We start from the raw sequence: 21,196 nt of genomic DNA on the forward strand, positions 1-21,196 counted from the left end.
TTAAAAACGTATACTCATCAAACGTAAAAATCCCGCTAATGTGTTGCTTTTTCCCTCCTCACATTTTGAGGGAAAAGAGTTCGTACTTTATACATTCACTAAGCGCTTCTCTAAGAGAAGAAGAAGAAGAAAAAGAAAGAAGAAATGAGGGCAAAACGCTGACGATGTTAACGACGATGCTAAAACCGTTCTCCTTCGCGAAATCTTTGGTACCATCGCTCGCGTGCTTCGCGTGTGGCGTCTTGCTCGAATTGGGTTTTGGTCTGACGGGGAAACTTCGACGGGGAAACGTGACGAAGAAGAGAAGACTTCTGGCGGTCTCCGGCACCTTGCAAGACGGATTCGCGCTGAGGAAGAACCTAGACGGCGTAAGAGAGGAAGATAAAGCCGTGTTTATTGGGTTCGCGCTCGTTCGAGGCGTGAAGATGTATTTCGACGTGAAACCAGAAGGGTGCCGAGAACACGTCCGGAAAGACTTTGAAGACGAAGACGAAGAAGGACGAAGAAGACAAAGAAGACCGAACATGAATCCAGCGTTAGTGGTGACGAACGATTGGAACGATGCGAACGTGTACCACGTGTTTGCGGTGACGGAAGAGGCGTTGTGCGAAGCGTTGGCGAATGAACCGAGGTATTTAGGCATCGCGCCGGACATAGCGAAGGTGGATTTGTGGGCGAAGGAAACGAGCGAGAGCGTGAGGGTCGCCGCGGGTGTCGGAAGCGTTTCCGGCGGCGGCGGAGGAGGAGTTGGAGGTGAAAATGATGACGATGATACGAGATACGCAACAATGCTCACGGTTGTTGCGTACGGGATTCCGGGCGCGCGCGCGGTGGAAGCCAAAGGGTACGCGAAAGAGGACGGGTGTCGCGTGACCACCTTCGCCGAATGCTCCGCGCGCGCGTTCGGCGACGAGAAACCACCGTTTACCACGCGCGACGCAAACATACGCAAAGCGCAAAAAGGAAACCTCGCATCACAATCTCCCTCATCATCATCTAAAGACGACGACGAAGAAATACACGACGCGATAAATACCACAAAAATCATCCGTTTACGAGAGGATCTCTACGGCGCTCGGTCCTCCTTTTCGCCGCGACTGATCGATCGAACCGCCGCCGAACGCGCCGTAGCGTACGTCCAAAAACAACGCGCAACAATACCCAAAAGCGACGTAAATACTCTCGGAGGATATTCTCCGCCCGATGCGTAACTTCTTCCTAAAAAAGCCATCGGCGTAAATACCGTCTCGTTGTTATCCTAACACACAGTACTGTACTCTCTTCAAAAGCTCCATTGCCACCACGCTTTCAAAAGTCCGTCCGCGTACTCATACAATTCAAATGGTTTCCCCCGCTGCTGCCACCAGCTCCTCCTCCTCTTCCTCCTTTTCTGTCCAAATACCTAGGATCATCTTCCGTTACCTCGTCGTCGCGCTCGCTTTAAACGTCTACATGGCTCCAGGTGCGACGGTCGCGGACAAGCTCGAAAATGCCTTCGCGAACATGTTCGGGTCCATGGTGCGACCGTTGAGTTCGTGGACGCGAGCGAAAGAGTTTTACACCGTTCTAGAAACGACCGGTGCGGTGGCGGTCTTGAAAGTCGCCTTGTTGTGCAAAGCGATCGCGTATACGCTGAGACGGAAGAACAGCAGAGCAACAGAAGCACAAGCGCAAGAAGGAAAGAAAAAAGAGTAAAAGAAGAGGAGTTTTAGGTGCACGTGTGTTGTGTATTTGATGTAAAAATTACATTCTTGTTAAGTTAATCTGGACAGTATCATCATCATCGTTCATATCGTCGCAATGTCTTCCATTTTTCTTTTTTAAGCGCCCGTCGTGCATGTACAGTTCGGTGAGCGAACGCTCGTTGGAAACGCGCGTTCCTCGTCGACGGCGCGTATAAATATAAATATTTATTTCGTTTTCATCACGTGTCTAACTTCGGTTGAGTAAACATGATGTTTAAGACAAATCCGTGTCGGAATCGTACGGATCGGCCTTCATATCTCTCATGTCAATCGGCATCTTCACGTGAGAGCCTTTCTTTTGGAACGGAATGTGCACCGCGAAGTACACCCCAACCATGGCCCACGAGATGGCCCATCTCCAGCCTTGGTTCAAGTCGCTGCTCGAGTCGTAGATGCCCAACTTCTCGTGTCGCGGTCCTCTAACGCCTGTACTCGGATCGATGAGATCGTTGTGACTCGCGAAGAAACCAAACAAGGAAAGGAAGCACATGAAGAAGGAAACGACGACGCACTTGTAGAAAGATCTATCGATGGCGAAGCACGCGATGCAGCAAAGGAAGATACCGCACATCGTACCGCCAGCCGCGGACATCATTTGAATGCCCATATCGTACGAGTGGTTTCCTTGTGATTCCAAAGACATTTTGTTCGCGATAAACGGCATAACGCCCAATAATAAAGCCGGGTAGTGTCTCGCTGGAGTAGCCTCAAACGCTTGTCGACCGAGCAAGAGACCGACGAAGATAAGAATAGCCCCGTTCGCACAAAGCGGGATCACGTTGTACAAACTCGCAAAGATACCACTACAGAACAAGACAAAGTAAACAACCCCGTTCAAAAGCGAGTAACCGATTTTAGCACCAAGCGCTTTGTGAATCGGGTGACCGATGTACATGGTCGTACCGTAGATACTGCCCGCGAGGGCACCAATCATCGTTCCGAGACCGTCAAAAATCAAACATTCTGCCATAGGATACGAATCACCAGCCATCTCGGCGGATTCGACATCTGCCATCGAGCCTAAAAAGCCAATCGCACCATAGAGTAAAGATTGAGCAACGAGATCCTTGACATCAGAGTGGCTGAAGCCTTTCAAACCTTTGCCAAAGCCGCCGAAGATGTCGCCCTTACCGGCGTACTGTTTCCACGCAGCTTTAGCTAACGCTTTGTCCGTACCTTGGCACGTCTTGCGGGGTAACCCAGTTGCAGCATCTACTCCATTGTATTGCGCTGCAACCGAGGTCGTGTGCGATCCAAAGCCGTACACAATGTCGTCCGTGGACTGTTCGCATGCGCCCATCCAGCCAAACGCCGAGGAGCTCAAAATCGCCAACAAAGCGATGGGAAACGTGACGGTTTTGTAGATTGGGTACCTCACGTTCCCAAAGAAACCCGTCAAGACAATCATGAATGGAAGCCAGCACATCATCGGGTGTTCAAAGATATCGACGACGTACACGTAGCCCAACCACATGAAACCAACGCCAAATAACGGGATGAACACGGCGGCGGTTGGAAACAACCACCTGACCAAGTCGCCTAAGAAGAAGCCGCTGACTTCGAACAAACCGACGATAAAGTTGGCCGTCACGGAAACTTCCCAAGCATATTCGGCTGCTTTTCTCGCCCCAGATTGAATTTCCGCGTCCGTTGCCGAACATCGACTAGCGAAATCGATACATGGAGCGAACTTATCGTGACCCCTTTCCAGAGCCGGCAAAGTGATGGCATATAACATGATGTAGATTACTGTCGTGTTCATACCGTACGGTTGCGCGGTTACATCCGTTCGATTTTCCTTCGTCGCCAGACGAGTCGCCAACCACGCGTAATACACGTTGCCAAACAGTAAGCACAAACCACACGCCGGAATGTTCCATTCGTAGTAAATTTTCTCCCACTGTTGCGCGCACGCCAACGCGTACCCCTCCGGGCCCCAATTTCTCCACGGCGCCGCGAGAATCCCGTACCCGATGTGCCCGATCGCCGAGCCGGTCACCCCGAGCATGGTCGCCAAGTTATCGAAGAACAGTTCCCCGAACGCTTCGATGTCGCCCGCTCCGGTGAAAAATTCAACCTTCGTGTTCCTGTCGTTTAAAGGAGAGTTTTTGGTGGTTAGCGCTCTCTTTTACATTTTTTTCTCGTTCTTTGTAAAAGAGGTAAAACACAAGGCTGGGGCAAAATTCGGTTAAAATGTCGATCAGACTTTCATCTCTCTGTCTCGACCACTCTCGATCGCTCCGCATGAAAAGATCGAATCGTTGCGTTCGAATGCGTTTCCTTGACAGATCGCACGCATTTTCGCGCGAATAAAAGAAACAGAAGGGCGAGACAGAGACGCGAAAGAAAACAATAAAATATATCTAATCCCCCCGAACTCAAACGTCATTTTCCGCAATTTTCGACTCAAATTCAAATTATAGTAGTACCATTTATAGCTCGTCCCGTTTTGCCAGCCGAAAACTTTCAAACGTTCCTTGTACTCCGCCCACGTCTGCGGGGAACTGGACGTGCCCTTCGAGAGGGTGGATTTTGATTTTTCCAGAACCGGCTCCGACATGATATGTATAAATATAAAGTCTTCGACGTGTTCGAAAATTTGTGAGGAGGGTAGTATAAGAATTGGGTGTCCCGAAAGGTCGCTAAAACCCTAACACTCGTAACGGTTTTTCTTCGTCCCTGCGGCAACTTTGCGCGGAACGCCAAAGGCGAATAATATTCGTAAGCATATATTACAACAATAATAAGTACAACAATAACAACAGACATAGAAATTACACGATGCATACGTTTAAACCTCGGCATCTTCCTCTCGGTTTTTTCGTTTGGAAGAAGAAGAAGCGAGGGAAGTCGCGCCTCGCTTGATTTCGACGTCGCCGTCGAGGAAAGGCGCGGCGTCGGTTCGGACGGCGACGGTTTCGTCGAGTTCGCTGAAATCGGGGAGAACGCAGTCGAGGGTCGGTCGGCCTTTTCTGAAGACGATGCGCTCGTGCTGCGAGGGTCGAGAGAAGAGTTCGTAGAAGGATCTCGCTTGCGGAAGGAGGATGAAATCGGCGCGGTAGCCTTTACGTATCAAGCCAATCTTAGGCGTAGGGAGCTTAGTGAACATAGCTTTGGCGGAGTTTGCAGCGATGAGCTTCGTCCAATACCCTTCGTTAGGTACCGTATTCAATTGTGCCACCTCGAACGTCGCTTTAAGCGTCGCTATACCATCGTAGTCTGCGTACGGATTCCAGTAGTCGCGCACGTTATCCGTCCCCGTGCACACGTTGATTCCGGCGGATTCGAGCTCTTGAATCGGTGCAATACCTCGCCAACGAGGCGTGTGTGGAATATTCTTATCGATGAGAACGCCCACTCCATCTGTGGTACCTCTGCGATCTTGTAAACCGAGATTGGTCAGCGGGTTTACTATGAACGAGACTCGCGTGCTCGTCTTCTCGTCAATTTTTTTTGCAAGCTCAATGACTCGATCGATCGTGGCTTTTGACTGCAAAGAGAGCGAACACACGTGCGAAAGCGAGAGCGAGCGAATGTTTTTGAACGCGCCAAGGTTGCCATCGTCATCGTTCAAAAATGCCTCCAAGCACGACAAAACTGCGCAGCAGTTTGGATCGTTCGTTTCGTCGATGTGCACGTCTATATTCATCGCGTATTTATTCGCGTAAGAGAAAAGATTCCTGAAGTGCTTCCGGGCTTCGTCGTTATTCGTTTCCCCTCGTCCAACAACGCCACAATACGCGCCCAATAAAACAGAATCTCCGCCTTTGTTATCATTGTTTGCAGCCGCGACTTTTGCGAACTCATCCGCGATTTCTGGCTCCGACCATAACGGTAAAAATAAGTTACACACGCCTTGTAAATACACTCCGCGAGTTTCTAACAACTCGTTTCGTTTCCGCGCGAACACTTCGAACACTTTATCCCTTAATATCTTGTTTTCGAGATTGTTCGTCCCGTCCAAGTGCGTCCGAATCCCAATCGCTCCGTAATACAGCGCCGAACGCACGGCGAAATCAAACCGTCGTTCAAAATCTGTTTTCATAGTCCTCTCGTCCTGCACGTCCATCCACCTCGGTTGGTCCGCGAGCTCGCATCCGAGCGCGTCCGGTATCGATCCGGTGGGATTTCTGCACCTTTCAACCGTGTGCGTTTTGATCAAATGCGTGTGCGCGTCCAAAAAGCAAGGAACGAGGAGACAGTTTTCGCAGTCTGCGACGAGTTCGTCTTTCTCCTCCTCCTTTTCCTTTCCTCCGTCATCTTCGCTCTCCCGCCAAACGTCCAGGATGACGCCATTTCTTGCATCGATTTTGATCGCGCACCCGCTCACGAGTCCGCCCTCGTTTGCGGCGGACAAACGAATATTACTTTCCCCTTCTTCTTCTTCTTCGAAACTTTCGTTATTAGCGGCATCGAAAAGCGCGGACGTTGGAACTCGCACCCGTCGCAATCTCAACACGTTCGTCCTCAAAGTCTCCTCCAAATCCTCCTTCTCATCATCTGCATTATTCGCATTCTTCTTCAACGACAAAGACCCCCCGGTCATCATCAGTCTGCTCGCGATGCGTTCTCGCCGTTTTGACGATAAAGAGGTGAAAAACACGGAGGCTTCTTTTCCTCTTCCTCCTTTAGTAGTATCATCATCATCATCACCATAATCTCGCATTTTTCCAAACGACTTTGGTTGTTAAAACGCACACTGATGATTCGGATTGGGGCAACACGAATCGAGAGGAGTCGCAGAAGAACGCTTTAAAGAGTCGCCGTGTTTGGTGCTGGTGCTAACACTAAGAGAGCTCTTTTGACTGAAAGATGCTCTCCTAATACTCGCTCATAAATACGATACGTGTGGCAGAAAAGGTACGTATTGCGCTTACACTTTTGAGGGAATTTTGAAGGCGTTTTGAAGGGCGTTTTAACGTTTAGGGTTTATGTGTCTCGTCTCGAAAGGACAGCAAAAAAAAGAACGGAAAGGACACCAAAAAACGGCACAGGGAATTATACACACACGAGCGCATCAGAATGACTTCAACGCGCGTGGCGAAAGGCGTTTCCAACGCGGACTTCGTCTCCGTCGCGTGTCCCGAAAAAAACAACGACGACGTCGAGATCGAGACATTTTTTGTACTCATCGAGAACGTTTTACTCCCATCCGCGGAAGAAGATGGGAAGTATTCGAGGAAAGATGTCGTTCTGGACGCACGCGTAGGGAAAATCGTACAGATGACGGAAGCTTTTCACGCGAGCGCATTCTTCCGTGAGTACGGTTCTCAAAGGATAGAAAAGATCGACGGCACGGAAAAGATGATCACGCCTGGTCTGGTGAACGGACACACGCACAGCGTCGAACACTGGTTACGAGGCGCCATACCGCCTTTACCGTTAGAGATGTGGTTGTTCCAACTGGTGTTCAACGAACCGCGAGGAGCGCCGGGCGGGTGGTTTAAAGAGAAATCGTGGATGGAAACGCCCGCGGCGATGGTTGCAATTTCGGCCTTGTTGTGTGGGATCGAGACGCTCATGAGTGGGTCCACGGTGGTTATGGACCATTTATTCGTGAGGCATATCGAGGACGTGGAGGCGGCGGTGACCGCGTATAAAGCGTTGGGAATACGGTGTTTTATCGCGCCAATGTTGGACGACGAGGCGACTTTTAAGCATAATTATTGTCCGTTAGCGAGAGATGCGAAAGAGAGGCTTGCATTTTGTAAGGGGTGCGGATGTTGCGGCGGTTTAGATCCGAAAACTGGGTGTTTTCGAACCGAGAAGAGCGCGTCGGATCCGAAGAAGAGGGAGGAGATGTTGCAGTTGTGGGAGGAAGCGGTGCAGAAATTTCACGACCCAGAGAATGGAGTGAATATTTGTATAGGTCCAGTGACGTGTTTCGGCGCAACTTTCGAGATGTTGAAAGGCGCGGCGGATTTGCGGAAAAAATACGGGTTGTGCGGCCACATTCACTTATTAGAGACTCGAACGCAGGCGTTGCAATCAAAACAGTTCTTAAATGAAAACGGATGCGAGGGATCGTCGGTGAAGCTTTTAGAAAAGACAGGATTCTTAGACTCACCGGGAACCTCGCTCGCTCACGGCGTCTGGTTAACCGACGAAGAGTGTGAAATCGTGAGAAGAACTGACGCTACAATCGTACACAACCCGCTGTCAAATTTACGACTAGGATCAGGAGTTGCGCCGTTGCGAAGATACAAGAACAACGGCGTCAAAGTTTGTCTCGGCGCGGACGGTTCGTGTTCGTCAGATGGCCAGGATATGTTAGAAGTTGTGAAAATTGCGAATTTTTTACCGTGCGTGGAAACGGCGGAATATCGAGACTGGCCTTCGCCGAGGGAGACGTATTTGAAGTTAGGCTGCGAGAACGGGTACCACAGCATTAACCTGGGCGATAAAGGCGGGAAGATACGAGAAGGAATGCTCGCAGATGTCTGCCTGTGGGATCTCACCGCGCTAGCGCTGTTACCGAAAACTGATCCTCTCGGTTTACTCGCTCGAGGGAGCAGAACGCAGAATAAAGCCGCGGGATCCGTGCTCGCGGAGTCCTGGGTAAACGGGAAGAGAGTCGTGCGCGCCGGCGAAATTGTTGGGTGCGACGTAGAAGCGTTGCGAAAAGTTTTAGCGGATGCGCAAAACTACGTGCACGAAACAGAGGGATTGAGTATGGAACCGGCGGCGAACGATGCCTCGAGGAGGGCAGAAAACGAGTATCGCGCGGCGCTAGGTTTGCCCGTGGACAACGATAAATATGTGCCGTCCGGGCCTCCCCCGGAACCTGTTGACTTTTCGCAAGACACGACGCTGTTTGATTCGACTTTACGCTAGCGTGATAACTACTATGATGTACTACCTGTATAAATACTACTACTGGATGTATAAATAACCTTCTGTTTACGAGCCGTGCGCGCCAACTACGCCGTTTTTGCGAATCCAAACTGGAAACGCAAAGAGTAAGATACCGATACAAATCATCAATAGGTCAACGACGAGAAAACTGCCGTCGCCTTCTTTCAAAACTAAGTGCATGGATGGATACTGCATAGCGCCGGAAATCACGGCGAATACGCCGATACCTATACCATATAACTGTCCGAACGTCGCGTTCCCGAATACGCCTTGCACGTATATCGTCAAGCACGAGTAGTTCCAAGCGCGAAAGCAACCGAACGCTAAAAATGCAATCGATAAGCTCACTATATCGTGATTCCAAAGCACACCTACAAAACTTAGCACCCCTAAAACGTTGACCAACGTGAACGCCGGCGCTAATCCGAATCTATCGACGAAAAAGCCGAAAAACGGCGTCAGAAACGTGCTCACTAAAATTAAGGCGTTGAACACGCGAACGTACGCGTTCGCGTCTTTCGTACTTCTACCGTCGCCGTTATACAACATCTGTTCGAATATGCTTCCCAAAATGAACATCGAACGATAAATACTACCGAGAGACCACGCGGCAACAGATATAAAATACGGCGTTCGCACTTGTTCCGTAAATTTCATCTGCGTCAACGGAACGCCCAAGTGCTCCAACCCTTTGGCGCGAGAACTTTGAACCTTCGCAAGTTCACCATCCCCCCCGCTCTCCATCTCCGCTTCCTCGACGTACTCTTCTTTCTCCGGCGAGTCCAAGTACTTTCCCCACACGTAACTATTCGTGCTCATCATAAACACCGCGCTCAATCCGGCTAACCCGTAAAACAACGCTCTCACCGAACACCCCGCTTTATGCATCGCCTCGAACGCGTAAAACGTCACCGTGCTCGAATCGAACGCCATATTCGTCGCGCTGTGCGACATTCCAAAATACATAGTGTGCCTCCAATGTTCGCAAAACTGGAAATGCGAGATGAAAAATCCCGCGCCTCCACTCCCGAGGAACACGCAAGAGACCACGTACGCGTCAAACGTCTTCGAATCCGATTCCGCGAAGAGCACGCACCCGACCGTAAACAACGACAGAGAGACCAATCGCACCCACTTCACGCCTTTCAAATCGATCAACCTTCCCCAAAACATCATCGAGAGTGGCACCGAGACCGTTCCTGCGGTAAACATCGCGTTAAACTTCAGTTTCTGCCCCACGCACTCCTCCTCTCCTTCTCCCTCTAGCATCGTCGCTCCTTCTGCGCCTCCGCACGTTTCCGCGAATTGGCCGTCGCGTTTTAACGCGATCGTCAACGCGCTCAAACCGAACGTCACCCCGGTGCACAGGAGACACTCGACGACGGAGAGGCACAGGAGGAACCACTGACGTCCGTTCGTTCTATTCATCGCTGATTTCGTGGGTTTCATCCTTTTCTTTCTTCTGTCTCGTTGTTTGTTGTCTTCGTTTTATCCGCAGAAGTAATGACGCCGCCGCCGGGGAAAACAACACCCAGAACAAAGAAGAATCCTACTCGCTCGCAAAACGAAGGAGCAAGCGCTGCGATGCTGCTCGTCTCCGTGGGATTCTGCGCCGGGCTTGCGTTCTACCGATTCGCGCTCGAATCGGTCGTCTTAAAGAAGCGAAGGAAGAAGAGAGAGGTGGATCGAGTCGCGCGGCGAAGCGTCGCTTTGCGGGAAGGGAAAGATGCGATCGAAGGGGAAACGTACGTTCAGTGCAAAGGAGGAGAAGGAGAAAGCATGAAGAACGACAAAAGCGAAGAAAAAGAGAAAGAAACACGTTCGACGGGAAGTTTTAGGACGTTTCCAGCGCACGGAAAGAACACCGCGCTGCTTATCATCGACATGCAGAGCGACTTTTTGAGCAAATCCGGAAGGCTCGGACAACACTACTCTCGAGACGTTCTCGAGCGGTTGGAAGCGACGACGGCGAACGTGGCGAGAGTTCTGGAAAAGTGCAGAGAGAAAGGGTTCACGATCGCGCACAGTCGAAGTCACAGGTACGGAGCGGAAATCCGGAGAGATTTACTCAACGGAATTGACGTGAGTATGAGTAGCCCGATCGAAGGCGTGGACGCTACGTATAACTTTGTCGAGCGGTTGAAACCAAAGGAGGGGGAAATTATCGTGGATAAATGGACGTTCGGCGCGTTCGCGAGCACGGATTTAGAGAAGCAATTAGTCGGACGTGGGGTGGAACGGATATTGTTGTGTGGGATACTGACGAACGTGTGCGTCATGGCGACGGCGGTGCAGGCGTGCGATCGATTTTTCCGGGTGTGTTTAGTCGAAGACGCGTGCGGGGCGTTCGGGAAGGAGAAAGAGGGAGGTTGGCACGATATGGCGGTCACTTTGATTAACGGACCGCAAATCGCGAAACAAAATCATCACAAAAGCGTAGGTTTGTATTTCGGGGAAGTCGCGACCGTGGACGCCGTGGTGGAAGCTTTGGACGTGTTAAAATGAATGCGATTTTTGGTAGATATTTAAATGTACAACGATAACGTGAAACCTTTTATACCGCGGCCGCCGCCGCCATCACCGCTTTGTCGGTGGTGCCGCCGTAATTGCTTCTAATTCGTCCTAATATGTATTCTTTTGCGGTCAAACTTTCTTGTCCAGGATACGCTCGAATTACTGCGGACTCGTCGGCTTGCGCGAAAAACGCCATCGAGTGTCGGCTCTTCAGCGCCTCCTCTCCTTCCGGCATTCGAACTCTGTGTAAATTGCTCAACAAGTCGCCATTCGTCCAACGACTCAGCATGTCGCCAATATTCACGGTAATCGCACCAGGGTTCGTGTGATCAATCTGTGCCCACTCGGTGTTTTCGAATCCATCTCTTCTCGGGTTCGCCGCGCACTCTAAACCACCGTTTCCGAATTCCGTTCGTTGATACAACAACGTCACGTTGCACCAATCCGTGTGCGCTCCTGCGCGCATGTATCCCATTTTCGCTTGGTCCTCCGCCTCTTCTACTGAATCAAACGGTGGATAATGTATCATTCGTAAAGTACACTGACTCTCGTTCTCTACCCATAAACTGTGTTTACTCGCGATATCTTCTTCTTCTTCTTCTTCTTCTTCTCCGCCTTGCGCTCTCCTCCTCCTTCTCCGTTCGCGCTGCAAACGCGCGATGACCATCTTCGCCAGCTCCAAAGATTTCCCCATGAACTCTCTCGTGTTCGCTTCAAAATCCGGACCCATATCTTTCGGCCATCTCGTTTCCATGCTCGACTCTTTCGCCGTGACTTGAAAACTTTCCTTTTCGTCTTTCAGTTGCGTGCTCGGTCTCACTTGGAGCTTGTACTCGTATCCCGAATTCAACTTTGCATCATACGGCGACTCTTGCTCTTTCACCGCTTTCGCTCGCGCAAAAAACTTCTCGGAGAATTCAAATTGTCGATCTATGTCATCCTTATTCACGAACGGTGCGTTTACGAGTGCGAAAAACCCTACGTTTGATGCCGCGTCGTATAACTTCGCGTCCAACACATCAGAATCCAAATTGGAAAAATCGATCACCGGGACGGAACGTGCGGAATCATTCAACGCGCGTTTCAAGCCTAACCCAGAGGTCAAGAGTTTCGATTCCGTGTCCACGTCTTGATCGATGATGCGACTATTCTGTGCGCTCATTTACTTCCTCTTTTTTGTCTTCTCTTTCTCTGTCTGTGTCTGTCTGTGCGCGTCTTTATTGTAACGCGGAATTTCCCGAAAAGACAAAGAAAAACCGTTAGAAAAAGCCGCACACTTAGATCACTAATGGACGCGATCCCAAACTCCCGCCCGTACGCGTGGCCCTTCCCCGACCCGAGCGAAATCTATTTCGACGCGTTCGAACACACCGCGTTCATTCTGATCGACATGCAGCTCGATTTTTGCGGCAAGAACGGGTACGTCTCCAAAATGGGATACGACGTTTCCCTCACCCGGAAACCGATCGAGCGCGTCGAGAAGGTGCTGCGAAAGTGCCGAGAAAACGGAGTCCTCGTGTTACACACCAGGGAAGGACACAGGAAAAGCTTACGAGATTTACCGGAGAATAAACGGTGGAGAAGTGCGCAAGCAGGGGCGGAAATCGGGAAGGATGGGCCGTTGGGGAAAATTTTAACCAGAGAAGCCAACGGGTGGAACCTCATAGAGGAGTTGAAACCGCTCGAGACGGAAGACGTGATCGATAAACCAGGGAAGGGATCATTCATGGGGACGGATTTAGATCTCATATTACGGTTAAACAAAATCAGACGGATTATATTTGGCGGGATAACGACGGACGTGTGCGTGCACACGACGATGCGAGAGGCGAACGATTTAGGATACGAGTGTTTACTCTTAGAGGACGGCACGGGAGCCACGGACGAGGGGAATCACGCGAGCGCGATAAAGATGGTGCACATGCAAAACGGCGTGTTCGGGGCCACGGCGAAGTGCGAAGACGTGTGTACGTTTTTAGACGCGAATCGGTTCGATGGTGCCGAAAATAGAGATGCGATCATTCCGAACGCGAAACCGTTCCCATTTACCATCAGAGCGAAGAAAACGGCGATCGTTATGGTCGATTGGCAGTTAGATTTCACCTCGCCTAAAGGTTTCGGCGCGGCGTTGGGGAACGATTGCGAAGTTTTGCGCGAAGAAGCCTTGCCGAATGCGGTCAAAATTTTAGAAGCAGGTCGAGAGGCGAAGTGCGCGATCGTGCACACGTTGGAGGCGCACAAAGCAGACCTCTCGGATTGCCCGCCGAGTAAAATTCGAAGATGCGACAAAATCGGTCAAACCGTGGATGCTAAAATGGGCCGCATATTAGTCAGAAACGAACCTGGGAACTCGATCGAGCCATTAGTAGCACCAATCGAAGGCGAACTCATCGTCCACAAACCAGGTAAAGGTGCTTTTTACAACACGAATCTCGAATTCCAGCTGAAGAGGCGCGGGATCGAGACTCTGATTTTCACCGGCGTGACCACGGAAGTGTGCGTCCAAACGTCCATGCGAGAAGCGAACGATCGCGGTTTCGAGTGCATCGTCGCAGACGACGCCACCGAATCGTACTTCCCGGAATTTAAAAAAGCGTGTTTGGAGATGATTTCCAGTCAAAACGGTATCGTCGGTTGGCGATGTCTCACCGAAGACGTCGTCAACGCTTTGAAAATATGAGACACTTACAACACGCCACCTCGACACATCTTCCACACAAAATCACGCATTCACACACGCGCATCAAATAAATGCCAGACGCCATCCACGGCGCTCTCTTAACGTGCGATAACCCTCCCATCAAAACCTTCATAGAGGCTTTGAACGATTCTTTACCTCAGGAGGAAAGATTCATCGTCTCCGCGAACAAAACGTTGGACGAGAAACATCTGTTGATTCAACGCGAACGCGTTGCATTCGTCCAATCGAAAGTGAAAGAGTTCACGGATAAAAATCAGTACTCGGCGCCGAGAGACGGGTCGTGAGAGCAACAAATAATGGTCGTCGCCAAAGTCGTCGTCGGTCGGTTCGCTGGTACTGTTTCTCCAACGCGCCTTCGCGGCGGCGCGGGGAGGAGAGCGGACGAGAAGAGGAGAAGTTTGATGCCTGAACGAAAACGTTTTGGAGGAAAGAGGAAAGGAACAAACGCGGCGGCCTTGCCGGATGTGCTTTCGTCGTTGCCCTCGCAAAATGAGGACTTCATTGGCACGGTTTTGTCGAAGAACGATAATATTTTTTCTGATTTAGCGTACGTAGAAAACGACGCTTGGTGGGGGTGGGCGTTCGCGCCCGGCGGGTTTGTGCTCGGACCTTCGATTTTGTTCGCGCTGTACATTCTCGGTACTTTGATTTTTGACGCGGTCGCGAAGCAGATGAAGACGAAGGAAGAGGAGGATGAGTAGTTTTAGAGAGTTCGTTGTATCATCACTTTAATATATAGTACTTATTTACGTAAGGAACCTACTGCTGCTGCGCTACGTGCGTGCGTTTGTTTATTCTAATGAGCTAATTATACAATTTTCTTGGGCAGTAAGAAAGCGTCGAACGAGTACGCTCCCGCGCCGAACATTTGCAACAAGAGCATCCCTCCGGCGCAGGAGAGGTTGACGACAAAGTGCGTTCGCGCGTGTTCGGGCATGAGCGTTCGCGCGTTCCAGAAATCCCAGCTCAGAAACGCTTCGAGAAAGAGACTCAAGGCCATGAATCGGCAGACGAATTTGGTGCGGAGCCCGAGGAATAACGGGAGCGCGAGGATGAATTGGACCAAGAGCCAATTGCTGTCGTGTCCGTCTTTTCGCTGTTTCTGTTCGTTTTCCGCACCACCATCTCCTCCGGTTGATTGCGTTTCTTTTAATTTGCTGTACGCGTCCATATCGTTCCTAGCGATTCGAATGACCTGTTCCCAGCCGACGTATAGAAACGCAGACGCTAACGCCAATCTCGCAAACGCCAACGCGATCGATTTCAATTTGCTCTGCTTCCCTTCGCGGTTCGTTCTAGGGTTGCCGAATTTACTGAAGAGCAAGCCATCGCGGCCGTCGGTGTTTTGGACGGCTAAACCTCGTCGAGAGTGGATGGTGTTTACTAACAGTAACGTCGTCGATCCCAAAACGCTCAGCTTTTTCATCGCGAGTTCGTTGAACACGATGCCGTTTGGGCCGAAAAACACCTCTTTGGTCAATCCGATCGATTCGCGCATGTCCCAGAAGAGTAAGTAGACGCAACACATGGATGGTTTGATGTCGTGCACCATTAACGTAGTGACGACGACCACTAATAACGCGCCGTATGGAACACCGATGGGTAAATCCACTTGCCCTCGCGGGAACCCGTGCTCTTTGTTGAACTCGTAATATTTAAATCTCCACACGTAATAGGCGTACTTTTCAGCCGCCGCGTTGAAGTAATAAAACGAAATAAACAATCGGGCGAGAAAGAATATCTCGCTCGACTTCATTAATCGCTGGAAGTACATGCCTAAAATCTTCCACTTGCGCGCGATGCCGTGCGCGTTGTTCACGTCGATGAGCATGATTCGTAATTGCGAGGCTCGTCGCGACAAGTACTGGCGCTTCTTCAAACTGCCCGTATATTTGACTCTTTGGTCTTCTAAATCGTGATTCGCAGACGGGTTCGATGCGACTGGAGAGTTGAACACCGAATTACTTCGGCTGGCATCGCTCGATGCTCCGTTCATGATCATACCGTTGCTGTTTCTATTCCGAGACGGACTGCCGAAAATTTGAGAACCAGAACCGCCCATATCCCCTAACATTTCCTTTTCGTTCTCCTCTCTTTCTCGCTGTTTAGCTAATCGATACTCGTGAATCTTCCTGAACATGGTCTTCAACCAAATGGATAAAGTCGTCACCAACATGACGAAAAACTGCGCCACGACGCCGTCGACGAACGGCGCGTGTCGCTTCGGCGCTTCCGCGTGGTCGTCGATATTCAACGCGTGGTCTGGATTCACGTCGTCGTGGTGCTCGGGAGCTGGCAAAGGGTTTGGTGCCGCGTGTTGTTGTTGTTGTTTTTGCTGCTGCGCGCTATCGTTTCCGCTCTTCTTGTTCTCTGTTGGAGTTTTTGGCGTCGTGTAAGAAAACGAGTTTGGTTTGTTTTCTCGTCGTTGTTGTTGTTGTCTCTCGTTCGTCGTCGCCGTCTTTGCAGCCGCCTCCCTCCTCTTCTCCTCCTCTCTCTCCTTCTCCTCTTCGACTAACTTCGCCGCTCTCAACAGCCTCTCTCTTTCCTCCCGTTTCTTCTCCATCTCCCTTTTCTGCATTTCAATCCTCTCCTTCTCTTTCCTCTCCGTCTCTTTCCTCAACTGCTCTTTCCTCTCCTTCTCTTTCCTCATATACTCCATCCTCTCCATCCGCTCTCGCTCCATCCTCTCCGCGCGTTCTTTCGCCTCCGTCTTCTCCCTCCGCATCCTGTCCACATCCATATTTTCCTCTCGTTTCCTCCTCTCTTCCTCTCTCTTCCTCTCCTCCGCCTCTCGCAAAATCCTCTCCGCGCCGGTGTTGGACTGTAACTCCCTTTGTACTTGTTCTCGTTCCAATTTTCTCTGCTGTTCCTCCTCGTACGCGATGCGCGTCTGCCGTCGTCGCTCTTCGTCTTCTTGGTGTTTTCTCGCTCTTTCTCGTATTTCTTGTTCTTCGTGTGTTTGTGATTGTTGTTGATTGTTTCCCAAAGCCGAATTCGTATTCGTCCCTGTCGTCGTTCCGCTTCCGCCGCCTCCTCCCCCTGGGGCATTTTTCACCTTGAGCTCCTCTTCTCTCGGATCTTCCCATTGGCTCCTTTTATTCGTCTCCGACCAAAAGTATACTTTCCCTTCTTCGTTCTGGTATTTCTCCCACCGTTCGTTTAAGAGTGGGTAGTTCACGGTGAACTTTTCCAGTAATATCGCGTTTACGTTCGCGAGAAAGAGCGTCGTTTGGACGAGAATCAAAATCATCATCGTCGTCGTTCGTCTCCAATGCATCGTCCTCATCAATTCAGATTTTTGCGTCTTTGAGAGTAACGCGCCCGTTCTTCTCTTCCGCGCGCAGCAAAACTTCTCGTCAAACCACCCCCGAACGCGCAAAAGTGTTCTTTCTGAGAGGTAACAAATTCAAAGCGCAATCAATCTATAATAACAAGAGTAAAAATGAGACGATGTGATGATATCTGCGCGTTACTGTTTGTTTTTGTTGTTTTGTGAAAAGTCACCGAAAACTCTTCCCTTTTTGCTGCCTTTTTCGAGGAAAGGTCAGACTGAAGAAAAATTGGTGCACGAAAGAAAAGAACTTTTTTCTCTCCGAGACGACTACGAATACCGCGAGGAATACACAGAAGAAGAAGAAGAAGAAAGAGAGAAAAGACGACGCGAGAGACTTGACCTTTTACTCGAGTAACCTAACTAGGTAAATTACAACTCAACTAGGACTCCCAATCTTGAATATTCTAACAGAACACGCCGTCGCACAAGCTTTACGTCCTCTCCTTCTCCTCCGTTTCCAAATCTCATCGCATGAGACTACTCCGAATAGCGACCACCACGGTGCTCCCGGTTTAAAATTTCTGCTCGAGTATTCCAATCGTCGTCCCATGAGCATGCTTCGAATAGCTGATACTTTACACAAAACCAAATGTTTTTTTCAAGTTACTACTCGCGTTCGCTCCTAGGCAGCGCCGCGCAAAAATACGCATATGGAACTTAAACACTTTATGGTATTTTCAATGATTTATTTCAATCAAAAATCAACTTACTTCACCTATCAAAGTTTCTTCGATCGATCTCATGAGAGCCGAGTGTCATGATAGGCTGAGCATCGCAAATGGATGCTCGAGAGACGTTGTGTTGTCACATGTTTCTGCAATCCAAAAACATGTTTTCGTATGGTTAAAAATCAAGTAATCCCAAAAAAAAAAAGGAGAGAACTCTCGATTTTAATCGATACAAAACTCCCCCAACGGTACTCAAATCCCGTTTCAAAAAATGAAAGGCTGGAATTCTTTCCCAAAAAATGCTCTTTCCTCCATGTGTCGTCGTTGACTTCTTCTTCGATGAAGAAGAGAGAAGATATGCAATAACACGACGACAAAGAAAAGAACACAAAAAAGGAGAGAAACTCGCCCGCGCAAGTCAAAACTCTCCGTACTCGAACCCCCTTTGTCCGTTCTTTCCCAGCTCTTTTCATTCATTCATCTGCCATGCGATAGAGAGATACAAAAACGCTCGATTTGTATCTCTAAAACAGAAAGAAAGCAAACGATGAAGAAAAGAGCTCCCACCCTTCCACCCACTATCATCGATAGAGGTCTATCGATGATAGCAATACGTGTGACTTTCTCGCGCGCGTGCGCGCGCGCACGCAAAAAAAAGTGATATTATATGCGCGCGCAAATGCGCGCAAATGCGCGCGCGAGAAAGTGAAGAGGAAATGAAAAAAAATTGTTTTTTAGATACAGATACAAAAGTTTCTCTTTCTCTCTCTCTCTTTCTCTTTCTTTTCCCCCAATTTTCCTAGTTTTTCTTTTTTTTTGCGACGAAGAAAATAAACGGAGAGAGAGAATACGTAAAAAGCGCGTATTTTCCAGCTCCGAGTTCCTGCGAACGTTTTATGAGGTGTATGGGTGCATCCGCGCGCTTTTCAGCACCTCTCGCGCGCGCGCGGTCCCCAGTCAACGCGCGCGCGTGGAGGGGACAGGGAAGGGGGTGACGTGTCAAGCTCTCGTGCAAAGTTGGTTTTCTATTTAGGGCCTCAAATTCTCAACTTTCCTTCTCGTGCGTTTCGGAAGCTCTTTTTTTTAAAATAAGATATATAGTTATTCTCATCAACACTTTACCACATCATCGATCGGCAGCAAAGAAGAGCACGCACTATATACATAATGTCTCCCTCTGAAATCACGTGCAAAGCGGCACTCGCGACCGCCCCAAACGTACCTCTGGAAATCTGCGACGTCATCGTTTCCCCGCCACAAAAAGGCGAAGTGCGGATAAAAATCACCCACACGGCGTTGTGCCACACGGACAGTTACACGTTATCCGGGCAGGACCCGGAAGGGTTGTTCCCGGCGATTTTAGGGCACGAAGCCGCTGGAATTGTCGAGTCTGTCGGGGAAGGCGTGACGAGTTGTAAAGTTGGCGACTCGGTCATTCCGTGTTACCAGGCGTGTTGTTTAAACATCGAAAACGTACAACCGTGCAAGTTTTGCGTGCACCCGAAAACGAACTTGTGTCAAGCGGTGAGACAATGGACCGGATGCGGGATCATGAAAGCGGACGAGAAAACGAGGTTTCGAAAGGCGAGCGATGACACGCCTATATTTCACTTCATGGGGACGAGCACGTTTTCGGAGTACACGGTGGTGCACGAAGTAGCAGTCGCCGTGGTCAATCCAAAAGCGCCGAGAGAGAAGACGTGTTTGCTCGGGTGCGGGGTGAGCACCGGGTGGGGCGCGGTGTATAACACCGCGAAAGTTGAGAAAGGGAACACGGTTGCGGTGTTTGGTTTAGGCGCGGTTGGGTTAGCCGTCATCGAAGCGTCCAGAGAGGTTGGTGCGAGTCGGATTTTAGCCATCGATACGAACCCGGAGAAATTCGAGGTGGCGAAAAAGTTTGGCGCGACGGAGTGCGTGAATCCGAAAGATTTCGCAAACGAGAAGATTCAAGACGTGATTGTGAAAATGACCGACGGTGGCGTCGATTTCTCGTTTGAATGCATCGGGAACGTGGACGTGATGCGCGCAGCCTTGGAGTGTGCGCACAAAGGATGGGGCGAATCCGTCATCATCGGCGTCGCCGCAGGCGGGAAGGAAATCGCGACGAGACCGTTTCAGTTAGTCACCGGCAGAGTGTGGCGAGGGACGGCGTTCGGCGGGTACAAATCGAGAGTCGAGGTACCGAAGTTAGTGGAGAAATACTTAGCCGGGAAAACGATGCTGGACGAGTACGTGACGCACCAGATGAAGTTTGAGCAAATTAACGACGCGTTCGATTTGTTACACGCCGGCAAATGCCTTCGAGTCGTCTTGTCCATGGATGAATAATCAGAGTTTTCTTCTCTCTTTCTAATAAAATGTTACATTTATTATATACACAAAACGCTATTTTGTTACGTACTCAACAACTTTATCGCGTGAAAAGCCACGTGGTCATGCATGAACGTCGATATGAACCAGTAACTGTGGTCGTATCCTTCTCTCACGTTATACTTCATGAACCCTTTCGTATTCTTCTCCGCCGCCTCTTGGAACCGTTCCGGATGTAACTGCGTCTTGTAAAAAGTATCTGCGTCGCCTTGATCGATCAAAATCGCCTTCGTCACTGTTTTCATCGTCCCAGGTTCCATCATTTTCACCAACTCCGTCGCATCGTGCATCTTCCACTCGTTCTCATCCTTCAAATACCCTTTAAACGCTTTTTGCCCCCACGGACAATCCTTCGCGGACGGGTTCGCGATTGGCGCAAACGCCGAAACGGACCGGTACTTCCCCGGATTCCTCAACGCCAAGGTCAACGCCCCGTGACCGCCCATAGAGTGACCCATAATGCTCTGCCTGTTAAAATCCACTTTATCGTTTATACAATCGATAGATTTACACACTTGTTCCAGTTCTTTCGTCGCGTACGTCTCCATGTTGTAATGCTCCGCGTACCCTTTCGTCGTCGCGTTCACGTAAAATCCAGCGCCTATGCCGAAATCCCACGAGGCGGATTCTTCCTCGTCAATTTTTTCGTGACCTCTCGGTGACGTGTCCGGCATTACGAAGCACACTCCAGATTGTTTGCACGTTTCAAACGCGTTGCCTTTTTGCGAGACGTTGGTGTCGTCGCACGTTAATCCGCTCAGGTAGAGGATGAGTGGCATTTTCCTCGCGTTTCCGTTTCCGACGGGGAAATCATCTTCGTCGGATGGAATGTATATCGCAAACGTCATGTGACACTTGTTGCACGGCGAATAGTGCTTGATTCTGTGCAAATAACCAGCGTGGACTTTGACGGTGGAGAGGATTTCAGGTTTGAATAGTACTTTTTCGTCGTTTTCATCGGACATGATGATGATGATGATGATATTAATGGGCGGTTGTTGATGTGTCA

The 21,196-nt window shown here is 49.9% G+C and overlaps 15 protein-coding genes across 15 annotated transcripts; 8 read left to right on the forward strand and 7 right to left on the reverse strand.

The window, feature by feature from the left end:
- Positions 1 to 38: 38 nt before the first annotated feature.
- Positions 39 to 1,211, forward strand: Bathy02g01630 (hypothetical protein MICPUN_56735; the record flags this gene model as incomplete). The annotated part of the gene is made up of 1 exon (XM_007514708.1): positions 39 to 1,211. One exon carries the CDS (start codon positions 39 to 41, stop codon positions 1,209 to 1,211), a length of 1,173 nt encoding a protein of 390 aa, XP_007514770.1.
- A 130-nt stretch (positions 1,212 to 1,341) lies between these two features.
- On the forward strand, positions 1,342 to 1,695 carry Bathy02g01640 (unknown protein; the record flags this gene model as incomplete). Its single annotated transcript, XM_007514738.1, has 1 exon — positions 1,342 to 1,695. The coding sequence occupies one exon, from the start codon at positions 1,342 to 1,344 to the stop codon at positions 1,693 to 1,695; it is 354 nt and encodes a 117-aa protein (XP_007514800.1).
- Positions 1,696 to 1,959: 264 nt separating this feature from the next.
- On the reverse strand, positions 1,960 to 3,753 carry Bathy02g01650 (xanthine/uracil/vitamin C permease; the record flags this gene model as incomplete). Its single annotated transcript, XM_007514631.1, has 1 exon — positions 1,960 to 3,753. The coding sequence occupies one exon, from the start codon at positions 3,751 to 3,753 to the stop codon at positions 1,960 to 1,962; it is 1,794 nt and encodes a 597-aa protein (XP_007514693.1).
- Positions 3,754 to 3,945: 192 nt separating this feature from the next.
- On the reverse strand, positions 3,946 to 4,305 carry Bathy02g01660 (unknown protein; the record flags this gene model as incomplete). Its single annotated transcript, XM_007514488.1, has 1 exon — positions 3,946 to 4,305. The coding sequence occupies one exon, from the start codon at positions 4,303 to 4,305 to the stop codon at positions 3,946 to 3,948; it is 360 nt and encodes a 119-aa protein (XP_007514550.1).
- Positions 4,306 to 4,536: 231 nt separating this feature from the next.
- Positions 4,537 to 6,411, reverse strand: Bathy02g01670 (cytosine deaminase; the record flags this gene model as incomplete). Its single annotated transcript, XM_007514457.1, has 1 exon — positions 4,537 to 6,411. One exon carries the CDS (start codon positions 6,409 to 6,411, stop codon positions 4,537 to 4,539), a length of 1,875 nt encoding a protein of 624 aa, XP_007514519.1.
- A 356-nt stretch (positions 6,412 to 6,767) lies between these two features.
- Bathy02g01680 (amidohydrolase) lies at positions 6,768 to 8,579 on the forward strand (the record flags this gene model as incomplete). Its single annotated transcript, XM_007514609.1, has 1 exon — positions 6,768 to 8,579. The coding sequence occupies one exon, from the start codon at positions 6,768 to 6,770 to the stop codon at positions 8,577 to 8,579; it is 1,812 nt and encodes a 603-aa protein (XP_007514671.1).
- A 66-nt stretch (positions 8,580 to 8,645) lies between these two features.
- Positions 8,646 to 10,028, reverse strand: Bathy02g01690 (major facilitator superfamily; the record flags this gene model as incomplete). Its single annotated transcript, XM_007514730.1, has 1 exon — positions 8,646 to 10,028. The coding sequence occupies one exon, from the start codon at positions 10,026 to 10,028 to the stop codon at positions 8,646 to 8,648; it is 1,383 nt and encodes a 460-aa protein (XP_007514792.1).
- A 75-nt stretch (positions 10,029 to 10,103) lies between these two features.
- On the forward strand, positions 10,104 to 11,100 carry Bathy02g01700 (isochorismatase hydrolase; the record flags this gene model as incomplete). The annotated part of the gene is made up of 2 exons (XM_007515014.1): positions 10,104 to 11,036; positions 11,086 to 11,100. The coding sequence occupies 2 exons, from the start codon at positions 10,104 to 10,106 to the stop codon at positions 11,098 to 11,100; spliced, it is 948 nt and encodes a 315-aa protein (XP_007515076.1).
- Positions 11,101 to 11,154: 54 nt separating this feature from the next.
- Positions 11,155 to 12,276, reverse strand: Bathy02g01710 (2OG-Fe(II) oxygenase; the record flags this gene model as incomplete). Its single annotated transcript, XM_007514810.1, has 1 exon — positions 11,155 to 12,276. The coding sequence occupies one exon, from the start codon at positions 12,274 to 12,276 to the stop codon at positions 11,155 to 11,157; it is 1,122 nt and encodes a 373-aa protein (XP_007514872.1).
- A 126-nt stretch (positions 12,277 to 12,402) lies between these two features.
- On the forward strand, positions 12,403 to 13,794 carry Bathy02g01720 (isochorismatase family protein; the record flags this gene model as incomplete). The annotated part of the gene is made up of 1 exon (XM_007514507.1): positions 12,403 to 13,794. The coding sequence occupies one exon, from the start codon at positions 12,403 to 12,405 to the stop codon at positions 13,792 to 13,794; it is 1,392 nt and encodes a 463-aa protein (XP_007514569.1).
- Positions 13,795 to 13,865: 71 nt separating this feature from the next.
- On the forward strand, positions 13,866 to 14,099 carry Bathy02g01730 (unknown protein; the record flags this gene model as incomplete). Its single annotated transcript, XM_007514487.1, has 1 exon — positions 13,866 to 14,099. The coding sequence occupies one exon, from the start codon at positions 13,866 to 13,868 to the stop codon at positions 14,097 to 14,099; it is 234 nt and encodes a 77-aa protein (XP_007514549.1).
- Positions 14,100 to 14,216: 117 nt separating this feature from the next.
- Positions 14,217 to 14,516, forward strand: Bathy02g01740 (predicted protein; the record flags this gene model as incomplete). The annotated part of the gene is made up of 1 exon (XM_007514564.1): positions 14,217 to 14,516. One exon carries the CDS (start codon positions 14,217 to 14,219, stop codon positions 14,514 to 14,516), a length of 300 nt encoding a protein of 99 aa, XP_007514626.1.
- A 107-nt stretch (positions 14,517 to 14,623) lies between these two features.
- Positions 14,624 to 17,092, reverse strand: Bathy02g01750 (predicted protein; the record flags this gene model as incomplete). The annotated part of the gene is made up of 1 exon (XM_007514449.1): positions 14,624 to 17,092. One exon carries the CDS (start codon positions 17,090 to 17,092, stop codon positions 14,624 to 14,626), a length of 2,469 nt encoding a protein of 822 aa, XP_007514511.1.
- Positions 17,093 to 18,984: 1,892 nt separating this feature from the next.
- Bathy02g01760 (S-(hydroxymethyl)glutathione dehydrogenase/class III alcohol dehydrogenase) lies at positions 18,985 to 20,145 on the forward strand (the record flags this gene model as incomplete). Its single annotated transcript, XM_007514639.1, has 1 exon — positions 18,985 to 20,145. The coding sequence occupies one exon, from the start codon at positions 18,985 to 18,987 to the stop codon at positions 20,143 to 20,145; it is 1,161 nt and encodes a 386-aa protein (XP_007514701.1).
- A 65-nt stretch (positions 20,146 to 20,210) lies between these two features.
- Bathy02g01770 (S-formylglutathione hydrolase) lies at positions 20,211 to 21,152 on the reverse strand (the record flags this gene model as incomplete). Its single annotated transcript, XM_007514824.1, has 1 exon — positions 20,211 to 21,152. The coding sequence occupies one exon, from the start codon at positions 21,150 to 21,152 to the stop codon at positions 20,211 to 20,213; it is 942 nt and encodes a 313-aa protein (XP_007514886.1).
- Between the last annotated feature and the right edge of the window lie 44 nt (positions 21,153 to 21,196).

Source organism: Bathycoccus prasinos, assembly GCF_002220235.1.
Source record: "Bathycoccus prasinos genomic : Chromosome_2".
NCBI lineage: Eukaryota > Viridiplantae > Chlorophyta > Mamiellophyceae > Mamiellales > Bathycoccaceae > Bathycoccus > Bathycoccus prasinos.